Source organism: Ranitomeya imitator, chromosome 9, assembly GCF_032444005.1.
Source record: "Ranitomeya imitator isolate aRanImi1 chromosome 9, aRanImi1.pri, whole genome shotgun sequence".
Classification (NCBI taxonomy): Eukaryota; Metazoa; Chordata; class Amphibia; order Anura; family Dendrobatidae; genus Ranitomeya; species Ranitomeya imitator.
The window spans coordinates 18,055,513-18,068,943 of record NC_091290.1 but is presented as its reverse complement, the minus strand read 5'-3'; the positions used below and the strand labels follow the sequence as shown (position 1 = coordinate 18,068,943).

The 13,431-nt window shown below is 46.3% G+C and overlaps 1 protein-coding gene across 2 annotated transcripts in view; it reads left to right on the top strand.

Moving 5' to 3' along the window:
• The window catches only part of PRDM11 (PR/SET domain 11), a 42,550-nt gene that overhangs the window by 18,670 nt on the left and 10,449 nt on the right, over positions 1–13,431 (top strand). For both annotated transcript variants that reach the window (XM_069739894.1, XM_069739893.1), the window contains exons 2-7: positions 3,755–3,876; positions 5,258–5,361; positions 6,401–6,663; positions 10,485–10,606; positions 11,748–11,851; positions 12,952–13,214. In XM_069739894.1, coding sequence (XP_069595995.1) covers positions 3,755–3,876; positions 5,258–5,361; positions 6,401–6,663; positions 10,485–10,606; positions 11,748–11,851; positions 12,952–13,214 — 978 coding nt within the window. The remainder of the gene's footprint in view (positions 1–3,754; positions 3,877–5,257; positions 5,362–6,400; positions 6,664–10,484; positions 10,607–11,747; positions 11,852–12,951; positions 13,215–13,431) is intronic.

Below are 13,431 nucleotides of genomic sequence, written 5' to 3'. Positions count from 1 at the left end.
AACGTATGATTTTGGGATGTGCGGTTCATGCTCTTTTTTTCTTTTTTTTTTTCTTTTTTGCAAAGCACTTATATATGTATTAGGCTCTGTAAGCAGTAGGGCGCATGTGCCCTTTTGAGTTAGGCTCTGCCGGCAGTAGTAGGTGCATGCAAAGTTTTGATTTAGGCTCTGCAGGCAGTAAGGCGCATGCGCACTTTTGATTGAGGCTCTGCCGGCAGTAAGACGTATGTGCACTTATATATGTATTAGGCTCTGTCCGCAGAAGGGCGCATGTGCACTTATGATTTAGGCTCTGCTGGTAGTAGGGCGCATGCACACTTATACATGCATTATGCTCTGTCCGCAGTAGGGCGCATGTGCCCTTTTGAGTTAGGCTCTGCCGGCAATAGGGCGCATGCGCAGTTTTGATTTAGGCTCTGCTGGCAGTAGGGCGCATGCACAATTTTGATTGAGGCTCTGCCGGCAGTAGGGTGCATGCTCACATATATATTAGGCTCTGTCCGCAGTAGGGCGCATGTGCCCTTTTGAGTTAGGCTCTGCCGGCAGTAGGGCGCATGCGCACTTATGTATGCATTAGGCTCTGTTCGCAGATGTTTTAGGCTTTGCCCACATGCGCCCTTATGTTTTAGGCTCTGCCCGCAGCAGGGCAGAGCAAATTTGTACAGGAGCAAGCCGGCGACGTCTCTGCGCAGGCGCGAGAGGCGTCGTCCACGTGTCAAAGCAGGAGAATGCCGATTAGATGCCGGGAGGAAGGATAGACTTCTCAGCAAGGGCGCCTATTGGACCGGAGCTGCAGGATTTACATAAAGCGCAGGAGAGTTTCAAAAGGTTTTTGGGGGGAGTCAGGAGGTTATACACCCCTTTTATCGAATGCAGCACAGGCACTGCTTAAGGTGCTAGTCTTAATTCTGACACAAAAAAACTGGTGACAGGTTCCCTTTAAATCCGCCATACGGTTCCAGCGATATGATGCTTTTTATTTATTTCTCATTCTTATGGTCTTTACTAAGTGGGAGTGGCTGACCGGATCCTCAGGGGCGATGTTTTTGGGCCGCTCTGTATTATTACACTGTGCGATAATGCCCCCTTATAAAGACAATAAAAAGTAGCATCAAATCTCAGAAACCGTGTGGTGGATTTAAAAAAAAGAAAGAAGTGGAAAATTTAAGGGAGCAGTGGGAATAAAATAAGAGCAAGAACTAGCACCTTAAGACCTGGGGACGGGTCTTATTTAAAGGGGTGATCCTCCGTCACTTAATAAGTTTCTCAGCTCTTGGAGATGTAGAAAATGGAACATTTGTTTAATAGAAGGTTAAAAAACCGACGTCTTCTCACCTCTGATCCTGACAAAAAGGGAAGTGAGCGCTCAGCGGGCGGCCGGCACCGCTCAGGGTGTCTTGTGGTGAGCCCTGCAGAAGTCACAGGGGAAGTGGGTTTTTTTGTGTTCTACAACAGGAAAACCCCTGTGGACGGTTTGGTGAGGCGTGAGGAGGCCAGAGATCGATCACTAGTGACATGTACGAGGCGGCCCTGAGAGGATGACGAAGGCACCCATTACAGGCGATGCTGGGAGGACAAGCCTCCGTCCGTCACCACAACCAGGGGCCACTCTATGCCGATGGCATCAGGGGAAGTCATTTCACTACACGGCGACATGTCCGAACGTTGGCCTCGGCCGCAGATCCTGTGTTACGTCATTTCTCCACCAAACTGCTTTTTAATGGAAGGAGAAGGTCCGGATATTGCCTAACAGGAGCGTCGCGTGTTGTGTGACGCCATATTGTACCCGCCGCTGAGGTAAAACGAAAGCTGACCTCCAACTGGTTCCTCTGGTGTAATGCAAACTGAGCTCCGATTGGTAAAATGGAAGCTGAGCCGCGATTGGTTTCTCTGATGAAAAGGCAGCTGTTTTCTGATTGGTAAAATGGAAGCTGAGTCCTGATTGGTTGCTTTTGTGAAAATGAAAGCTGAACTCTGGTTGGTTGCGATGGTAAAACGAAAGCTGTGCTCTGGTTGCTACAGGCGACAGGCAGTTGTGGTGAATGAGGCCTGTATAACGCACACAAGTGGCCCTCTTTGTAGGAGCCAGACTAGACAAGGGCCCCTCTCAGCATGTGGTGCTCCAGTACGGGGGGCTTCATGCAATGTGGCGGCCATTGATCGGGAACGTGTGCCCCTGTCACATTGGTGTCGGCCCATTATGTTTCTTGTTTCTCTGTGGCCCATCGGGTGCTGATCGGGGCCCAGCAGAGAATGGTGACCGGCCAGTGAGGGGTTTCATGTGCCCACCCTCTGCGTTTCCCCTCCCCCAGTCGTCTCTCCGTGGACAATAAAGACGGGGTTGTCCCGGCAGCTTTTCGATAATGAGAAATTCCCTATGTGTAAGTTTTACTGTTGCCATGGAAACAAGCCGACAGAAGAAAGTGCCACCCTCTTCCCGACCGGGCGACTTTCCATTTTTGCACCCTTTTTTTTTTAATGACTTTTTTTTTTTTTTTCATTTTTACTGTGTTTTTTATTCACCTTAGGGAACTTGAACCTGTGATTGCCTGATCGCTTATATTATACGCTGCAATCCCACAATACTGCAGTAAGTGGTCAATATCACTGTCTCCTACAAATGCCAGCCACACTAGACGCCATGGAAGACGGAAATGAGAGACGTCACCCGGCCCCCTACTGCCTTGGTAACCCATCAGCACCCTGTAATCGCTTCGTGAGGGTGTGTGGAACGGCGCAAATCGCTTTCAACGCCTTGTAAATGCCACTGTCCGAGATTGACGGCAGCCGATAAGGGGTTAACAGCAGGAGTCAGAGCTCAGCTCCGCTTGCTGCTGTTAGGGTAGGTTATATAGCCATTATATGCCAGGGAAGATGCAGTCTCAGCTCCTGAGCCCGTCTCATAAATGTGCCGGGAAGGTGTTAAGAGGCGAGATTGTGTGTCTCCTGACCTGCAGTGATTACGGTAGAATCATAGCAGCACTGCTGCAGAATCTCTTTTTGAATAGTTGCTACTAGTGATGAGCGATCATGCTCTGATAAGGTGTTATCTGAGCATGCTCAAGTACTGACCAAGTGCTCAAATATGTTCGCATTCCCGTGCCTGCATGTCTCGCGAGTGTTCAACATCCGTAACAAATAGGCAATCCATGCATGTGTCGAACAGCCGCGAGACAAGCGGCAGCGGGGACTCCCAACATATTATTTGAGCAGGCCGAAGACGGTTGGCACCCGAGCATGCTCAGATAACACCTTATCCGAGCACGTTCGCTGATCGCTACTTGCTACCAATTTTTCATGAATCAATTTGTGCCACAAGATGCACCCGGAGGTGGCAGAAATGAAACGTGCCCTAGCGCACGCAATTTTCCCCAGGTACAAGGATTCCTCTCCTCCGAAAAGAGAATTCTAATGACATTTCTTATCATTATCTGCACAGGAGTGAACTTGGCAGCGGGGTCACCTGGTGCCAATGTAAGGGGGGTATAGATCCGAAGGAGGACAAGTTGAGAACTGTTCGCAGGTAAAGAGGTTGGAAGCTGCATTCCTGAGCGTTGTAAGAATAAGACACGGGCGGCGCCGCAACATGTCACATACCAGCGCTAACCATCCCCCTCCTCCTCCATGTCTGGCTCATTGCAACCTGTGTGTGTGTAAAAACCACCATGGGCCTCTGGAAACTGAGCAATGGGCCGTCAGACCAAAGGGGGCAAGAACATGGCCGACGCTGACATGTCTGTATCTTTTGTTATAGGGCATCATGAGCGAGAGCGGCAAGGAATGCCGGGTGGCGTATAGCCCCAGTCTAGGGGAGCGGATGAGGGCGAAGACAGAATTGGGATCAACAGTGGAAGAGAGGAAGTACAGCAAACAATGGTGAGTCCGATAAAAACTACATCCGGCCTTAAGCCGCCGTTATATTTCGTGCCCTACGTTTACCGCGTATGCCAGGAAAACTCCTGACGTGCCCGCTAAGCATGTCTATAGGCCTAAAGAGCGTCAAAAGATGTGCGGAACGTCTACGGGCCGGAGTCATCATTTGCAAAAATGTTTATAGGTCATTTTTTCTTTTTTACCTTGTGGTATTCGTCTAAAATTCTTTGCCCAAAATCAAAAATGCTCATATTTTTATGTAGGGGGTCCCAATTTTTTTTAGCACATACCACACGTCATAACATTTGTGTAAAAAAACAAATGACAGGCGTGCGTAAGATCACTCCAAGGAGGGAGGCGCTAGAGTATATTTTTGCAAACCTTTTTTGACTTCCTAAAAAAAAGAGCCCAATCGGTGAATTAGCAGAAAACATCTGGAAACTAAAAACCTCGTTCACAATGATGATCGTTTAAGAAAAAAAATCAACAAGAAACAAAAATACGGAATAGAAAAAAAGTCTTTAAAAAAGACTCAAATGAAAAAATAGATGTTAAAAAAACAGGCAAAAAAAAAACACTAAAATCTAGACACAAAAAAAAGGTGCAAAAGCATTAATGAATCAGGTCCAATGAGTTCGTACATCACAGGTAGGCTACCCCTTACTGTATCCTTGTGTCAGGACCCCAAACTTCACTGATCATCAGTACATAAAGGGGTCTCACCACAATTATCCAGTAGATACAAGATAGCTCATTGACTGCCGGGCACCCAGTGATCCTAAAAACAGGGCATAGCAGAGTACGGCCTGATTGTGCGCGCTCTACCTCCGCTCCATTCATTCCACATAGGCTGCAGAGTTCCGCTGATTCCTGCGCCAATCTGCGCAGCTGCATAACTTTTTACTCATTCTGCATCCCGCACACCTTGGATTCAGCGGTACAAGACTGCCATCTAATGGCCACATTCTAAAATACAACAGGTGATGAAAAATGACAACTCTAAGCTGCAGGACTAGTGGCATCATGGATTATGCAGAAGCCCAGGGATTTTCATAGGGGCCACGTCTGCACTTGCCCAGCAGTCCGCCTGCTGATCGATCCCAGGTGCAGTTTTGTCATTGCTTCCTGTAGTCCGGCACAGCGCCCCCCGTGTCAGTGTGCTGTTTCTGGTACTGCAGCTCAGCCTATTCACTTGAGCACATTAGGCAAGATTGTTCCTGTTGTCTAATAATATGAGGGTCTCAGCTGTCAGACCTGTCACTATATATCTGTCGAGCAACCCCATTATAGCGACTCGATGATTGATGACCAAAACTGGAAAGAAAAATTTAAAAATTGGAAAAAAAATCAAATGCAGATGCTTAATTTCATTTGTTCTGTTCAGCTCTTCAGGGTCCAATTCACGCTGCAAGGACTTGGAGCCCAAAAGGCTAAAGGAGAAGAGGGACGCTGCAATGTCTAAAAGTCCCCAGCAGGTGGATTTTTGGTGTAAGTTGAATCCTTAATAGGAGGCATTGCAATCAGAGCAGACAGTGTGTAGCCTCATCATAATATAGTAAACGCTGCAATTTTGCTACTCCTCTGTTATTCCTCCTGGAAATATATGAATGGTTTGGGATCAGGGGTGTAATGACCGCGGTCGCAGAGATCGCAGCTGGGCCCGTGCGGGTGAGGGGTCCGGTGATGCTTGTACAAACTTCAACTGGATGTGCGTCCTCGAGCGCACATTCAGCTGAAGTGTATTGCGGCACAGAGACCCGTTGGGTCCATGCGCAGTAATACAAGCTGACGTCGGCGTGCACGTGACTGGGGGCACATGGCAGTGATGTCATTCGCCTCCGTCGCTTGCGCGCTGAAGTCAGCTGCCAGCTTCAGAAGAGGACGCCGAGTGGAGGGAAGGTGAGTGTAATGGTTTACTTTTTTCTAGCATTTCAGCAGATTATAAAATGAGTTTTCATAGTTTTTGGTGACATTGGTCGGTCACTTTCCGCCCAGCAGTGACATGCTTCTGGGTACTCAGCTCCTTGGGAGAGACCTCTTGCTGAGACCCCCAGAAATAGCTGTAGTTTGTTGGGTAATTTCCCTGCAGCGCCACCTAGGGGGAAGTGTAGCATTATACAGTTGTCATTCCCATCAGTGGGTTGTCTGTCATACAGGACGGGTCCTCCAGAGAGAGGGAGACACTGTATCCCCCTCTATAAACGCCTCGCTATGTGGATGGAAATGGATCTTCTGAACTAAACAACCAATTTAAGCAAAAAAAAAAGTCGTATCAGAGTTTCTGTAAAAATGCTTGTACTGAAAAGTTTATCATATGGGGAATATAAATCTGTACTGACTTGTGCTTTTATTACTAAAGAGGGAACGCTCAGATTACCGTTTAGTGAAGCCAGCAGAGATCTTGAAATTTAAGGAATTGATACAGGACATGTGTTAGAAAGCTGAATTAATCAATAATAAATGGTGGCGGTCAGCAGTCACTGTTGGGGGCTTAAGCTCATTTCGGCCCTTTTCTCTCCCCCTCCAGTCTGTGAGCTTTGCCAGGAATACTTTGTCGATGAGTGTCCCAGTCATGGTCCCCCGGGCCTGGTTCCGGACACACATGTTCCCCTCGGCGTGCCGGACCGGGCAGCGCTAACAGCTCCATGTGGGATCGAGGTGGTGAAGGACGACACCGGGGAGAGTGAAGTGCGCTGTGTGAATGATGTCATCCCCAAAGGGCAGATGTACGGGCCGTACGAGGGGAAGATCTCGTCCCAGGACCAGTCATCGGGATTCTTCTCCTGGCTGGTGCGTATACTGAATAAAGTCTTAATACCAGATGTAGCATATAAGGGGTTAAAGCCTGTGGGAGTATTAGAGTATCACCTGCAAAAGCAAACATTCTGCAACTTTGCGTTTCACTTCCTCGCCAGTTTCAAGATTCCTCTCGCTGTCAGTGAATGGAAGAACTTACACCGAGGATGAAAACCTGTACAGGTTAAATCTTCTTAGCTGAGTGTTTGCTCCAGTTGTATCTCTGAGTGTTTGACCTCAGGCATCTGATACCTGGACACTGCACTGATACACTGTAACAAACTATCAGGTCTGGAGAGAGGTTTGTGCTGCTGATGCACTTGGCCAAGACTGCATATAATAGTAAGGAACTCAGCAGCAAGAATTGTGTCTTCTGTATATAAACAAGGATGTCGCCATTTACTGACAGCATTATATTCTATGGGGAGGTGGGCTGTATTATAATCTATGGGGGTTGTATTATATTCTTTGGGGGACTGTATTATATTCTATGGAGGCTGTATTACATTCTCTGGGGGCTACATTATATTCTATGGGGGGCTGTATTATATTCTATGAGGGGTGATTGCATCACACTCTTTGAGGGGGCTACATTATATTCTATGGGGAGCTGCATTATACATATGAGGAGGGCTGCATTGTATTCTATGGAGGGGCTACATTATATTCTGTGGGGGGGCTGCATTATGCTCTATGAGGGGGCTACCATATATTGTATATGCAGGGGCTGCATTATACTATATGAGGGGGCTGCATTATGTTCTCTGGGGGGTTACATTATACTCAGGGGGCTACAATATATTCTGTGGGGTGGCTGCATTATACTATATGTGGGCTGCGTTATACTGTATCGAGGACTATGGGGAATACATTATACTATATGAAGAACTATGGGGTGCATTATACTATGGGAAGTGAATTGTACTACATGGATGACTATGGCGCTGCATTATACTATATGGAGCACTATGAGGAGTGTATTATACTATTTGGAGGACTGAAGAGTGTATTATACAGTATGGAGGACTGTGGCAGTAAATTATGCTATATAGAGGACTGAGGAGTGTATTACACTATATGGAGGAATTGCTCCGGCGCCTCCCATCTTCATTCCATGACATCCTCTTCTGATCTTCACGCCGCGGCTCCGGCAGAGAATGCTGTAGATAAGCCCCTGATGACGGTGAGCTTACCTCACCATCGATTTTGGGGGTGACAGGTTCCCTTTAATATATGGAGGACTATGAGGGTGTATTATACTATATGGAGGACTGAGGAGTGTATTATACTATATGGAGGACTGAGGAGTGTATTATACTATATGGAGGAGTGTATTATACTATATGGAGCACTGAGGAGTGTATTATACTATATGGAGGACTGAGCAGTGTATTTTAATATATGGAGGACTGAGGAGTGTATTATATTATATGGAGGACTGAGGAGTGTATTATACTATATGGAGGACTGAGCAGTGTATTTTAATATATGGAGGACTGAGGAGTGTATTATACTATATGGAGGACTGAGGAGTGTATTATACTATATGGAGGACTGAGCAGTGTATTTTAATATATGGAGGACTGAGGAGTGTATTATACTATATGGAGGACTGAGGAGTGTATTATACTATATGGAGGACTGAGGAGTGTATTATACTATATGGAGCACTGAGGAGTGTATTATACTATATGGAGGAGTGTATTATACTATATGGAGCACTGATGATTGTATTATACTATATGGAGGACCGAGGAGTGTATTATACTATATAGAGGACTGAGGAGTGTATAATACTATATGGAGGACTGGCAGTACATTCTACCATATGGAGGACTGAGGAGTGTATTATACTATATGAAGGACTATGAGGAGTGTATAATACTATATGGAGGACTGTGGCAGTACATTCTACTATATGGAGGACTGAGGAGTGTATTATACTACATGAAGGACTATGAGGAGTGTATTATGCTATATGGAGGACTGTGGCAGTACATTCTACTATATGGAGGACTAAGGAGTGTATTATACTATATGGAGGACTGAGGAGTGTATTATACTATATGGAGGACTGAGGAGTGTATTATACTATATGGAGGAGTGTATTATACTATATGGAGGACTGAGGAGTGTATTCTACTATACGGAGGACTGAGGAGTGTTTTATACTATATGGAGGACTAAGGTGCACATTATAATATATGGAGGACTATGGGGTGTATTATACTAAACAAGCAAAATGCTGCCTATTCATCGAGTGATTGGATTGTTTATGTGGGAACAGAAATCCTTGTTCTCGGCAGCACATCGCCGGTGTAAACTGTAGTTGTGCTGCTGATAACATGATACTGTATGGGGACAGATTGATCTAATTGTGATTGTTCTGTTCCCTTCATTCTTTCTCAGTTGGTGTAAAGAGGCCGGGAAACAAGAGAACGACTTCACTATTGTCGATCACACTCGTTTAGCGGCCTGAGATCAGCGCATGTAAATACAGCAGAAATGCTTCGCAGGGAGACCAGGCAAGGATGATGACAGTTGTAGTTAGCACCCGGTGCCTGGGAATAGCGCTAACTCTACTGGTTTTCCCTGGCGCCAGAGCATTTCATTCTGGTATGTGTAATGATGTTTAGGGTTGATGTCAGCTGCGTAATGTCAGCCGCTATCAATCCCTGGTGTAAGTAATGGAGAGGTGTCTATCAGACTCCCCCACTACTAGCCCAGACCTGGCGAGACCCAGCGACTCTGAAGAGCGGTGACGGTAGTAACAATACCGCTCTTCATAGTCGCCGAGCTCAGCGCAAGACCCGGAATATCTGAAGAGCGCTGACGTTACTGATGTCACTGCTCTTCAGAGTCACCGGGTCTCGTGCTGCGCAGCGGAACCAAAAGTGGCTGTAGGCAAAGTGTATGGAGCATCAGAATGAGGTTCCACAATCCTTCCATTATCTACGAGATCCGATTATGTAGGTAAAGTAGCGGCTTTTCTTTGTACTGCAACTAAAAGCCATAAATAGGACCGAGCTGTAATGCTGGATACAGCGGTGATTATATGTTATATAGTCGTGTTACAGTCCCCTCACTTCTTGTAACCTACAAGTGTACAAATATATTATACAGTCACCATGTGACACGTGGGCCTGTGTACCTTCAAATGCCAGGGCTGAATTTTAGTCCCAGTCCGGCCCTGCAAATAGGCAATCCATGCATGTGTCGAGCAGCCGCGAGACATGCAGCAGAGGGGACTCCAACCTATTATTTGAGCAGGCCGAAGACACTCAGTTAGTACATGAGCATGCTCAGATAACACCTTATCCGAGCACGTTCGCTGATCGCTACTTGCTACCAATTTTTCATGAATCAATTTGTGCCACAAGATGCACCCGGAGGTGGCAGAAATGAAACGTGCCCTAGCGCACGCAATTTGCCCCAGGTACAAGGATTCCTCTCCTCCGAAAAGAGAATTCTAATGACATTTCTTATCATTATCTGCACAGGAGTGAACTTGGCAGCGGGGTCACCTGGTGCCAATGTAAGGGGGGTATAGATCCGAAGGAGGACAAGTTGAGAACTGTTTGCAGGTAAAGAGGTTGGAAGCTGCATTCCTGAGCGTTGTAAGAATAAGACACGGGCGGCGCCGCAACATGTCACATACCAGCGCTAACCATCCCCCTCCTCCTCCATGTCTGGCTCATTGCAACCTGTGTGTGTGTAAAAACCACCATGGGCCTCTGGAAACTGAGCAATGGGCCGTCAGACCAAAGGGGGCAAGAACATGGCTGACGCTGACATGTCTGTATCTTTTGTTATAGGGCATCATGAGCGAGAGCGGCAAGGAATGCCGGGTGGCGTATAGCCCCAGTCTAGGGGAGCGGATGAGGGCGAAGACAGAATTGGGATCAACAGTGGAAGAGAGGAAGTACAGCAAACAATGGTGAGTCCGATAAAAACTACATCCGGCCTTAAGCCGCCGTTATATTTCGTGCCCTACGTTTACCGCGTATGCCAGGAAAACTCCTGACGTGCCCGCTAAGCATGTCTATAGGCCTAAAGAGCGTCAAAAGGTGTACGGAACGTCTACGGGCCGGAGTCATCATTTTCAATTTTTTTTTATAGGTCATTTTTATTTTTTTTACTTTCTGGTATTCGTTTAAAATTCTTCAAAACGGTGCAGGAATTTTGCCCAAAATCCAAAATGCTCTTTATTTTTATGTTCCCCCCCCCCCCCCCCTACCAATTTTTTAGCACCAAAAAGTCACACGTCATAACATTTGTGCAAAAAAAATGACAGACGTGCATAAGATCACTCCAAGGAGGGAGGCGCTAGAGTATATTTTTGCAAACCTTTTTTGACTTCCTTAAAAAAAAGACCCCAATCGATGAATTAGCAGAAAACATCTGGAAAACAAAAACCTCGTTCACAATGATGATCGTTTAAGAAAAAAATCAACAACCAAAAAAAATATGGAATAAAAAAAAAAAAAAAAAAAAAGACTTTAAAAAAAGGCTCAAATGAAAAAATAGATGTTAAAAAAAAAGGCAAAAAAAAAGCACTAAAATTTCACTTTTTATTACTTGGGCTGTCAGCTGTAGTTACATAAAACCAGACAATCATTCTGAGTCAGCGGTACAAGACTGCCATCTATTGGCCACATTCTAATATACTACAGGTGTTGAAAAATGACAACTCTGAGCTGGTAATGACAGCCACAGTCTCTGCAGGACTAATGGTATCGTGTAGCATGCAGATGCCCGGGGATTTTCATAGGGGCCACGTCTGCACTTGCCCAGCAGTCCGCCTGAGGTGCAGTTTTGTCATCCCTTCCTGTAGTCCGGCACAGCGCCCCCCCCGTGTCAGTGTGCTGTTTCTGGTACTGCAGCTCAGCCTATTCACTTGAGCACATTAGACAAGATTGTTCCTGTTGTCTAATAATATGAGGGTCTCAGCTGTCAGACCTGTCACTTTATATCTATCGAGCAACCCCATTATAACGACTCGATGATTGATGACCAAAACTGGAAAGAAAAATAAAAAAAATCAAATGCAGATGCTTAATTTCATTTGTTCTGTTCAGCTCTCCAGGGTCCAATTCACGCTGCAAGGACTTTGAGCCCAAAAGGCTAAAGGAGAAGAGGGACGCTGCAATGTCTAAAAGTCTCCAGCAGGTGGATTTTTGGTGTAAGTTGAACCCTTAATAGGAGGCATTGCAATCAGAGCAGACAGTGTGTAGCCTCATCATAATATAGTAAACGCTGCAATTTTGCTACTCCTCTGTTATTCCTCCTGGAAATATATGAATGGTTTGGGATCAGGGGTGTAATGACCGCGGTCGCAACTGGGCCCGTGCGGGTGAGGGGTCCGCTGATGCTTGTACAAACTTCAACTGGATGTGCATCCTCGAGCGCACATTCAGCTGAAGTGTATTGCGGCACAGAGACCCGTTGGGTCCATGCGCAGTAATAAAAGCTGACCTCGGCGTGCACGTGACTGGGGGCACATGGCAGGGATGTCATTCGCTTCCGTCGCTTGCGCGCTGAAGTCAGCTGCCAGCTTCAGAAGAGGACGCCGAGCGGAGGGAAGGTGAGTATAATGGTTTACTTTTTTCTATGCATTAAAGAACAGCTGCAGAACCGGGGACATATATCATCTAGCATTTCGGCAGGTTATAAAATGAGTTTTCATAGTTTTTGGTGACATTGGTCGGTCACTTTCTGCCCACCAGTGACATGCTTTAGGGTACTCCACTCCGTGGGAGACTCGACTCACTATTTTCTGAGAAGGGTCCATGACAATAAAGGTATAAAGGTATCACGAGGTGTCCTCCTGCTGAGACCCCCAGAAATAGCTGTAGTTTGTTGGGTAATTTCCCTGCAGCGCCACCTCAGGGGAAGTGTAGCATTACACAGTTGTCATTCCCATCAGTGGGTTGTCTGTCATACAGGACGGGTCCTCCAGAGAGAGGGAGACACTGTATCCCCCTCTATAAACGCCTCGCTAGGTGTTTTAAGAAAAAAAAAGTTGTATCAGAGTTTCTGTAAAAATGTTTGTACTGAAAAGTTTATCATATAGGGAATATAAATCTGTACTGACTTGTGCTTTTATTAAAAAAGAGGGAACGCTCAGATTACCATTTAGTGAAGCCAGCAGAGATCTTGAAATTTAAGGAATTGATACAGGACATGTGTTAGAAATCTGAATTAATCGGTAATAAATGGTGGCGGTCAGCAGTCACTGTTGGGGGCTTAAGCTCATTTCGGCCCTTTTCTCTCCCCCTCCAGTCTGTGAGCTTTGCCAGGAATACTTTGTCGATGAGTGTCCCAGTCATGGTCCCCCGGTCCTGGTTCCGGACACACATGTTCCCCTCGGCGTGCCGGACCGGGCAGCGCTAACAGCTCCATGTGGGATCGAGGTGGTGAAGGACGACACCGGGGAGAGTGAAGTGCGCTGTGTGAATGATGTCATCCCCAAAGGGCAGATGTACGGGCCGTACGAGGGGAAGATCTCGTCCCAGGACCAGTCATCGGGATTCTTCTCCTGGCTGGTGCGTATACTGAATAAAGTCTTAATACCAGATGTAGCATATAAGGGGTTAAAGCCTGTGGGAGTATTAGAGTATCACCTGCAAAAGCAAACATTCTGCAACTTTGCGTTTCACTTCCTCGCCAGTTTCAAGATTCCTCTCGCTGTCAGTGAATGGAAGAACTTACACCGAGGATAAAACCTGTACAGGTTAAATCTTCTTAGCTGAGTGTTTGCTC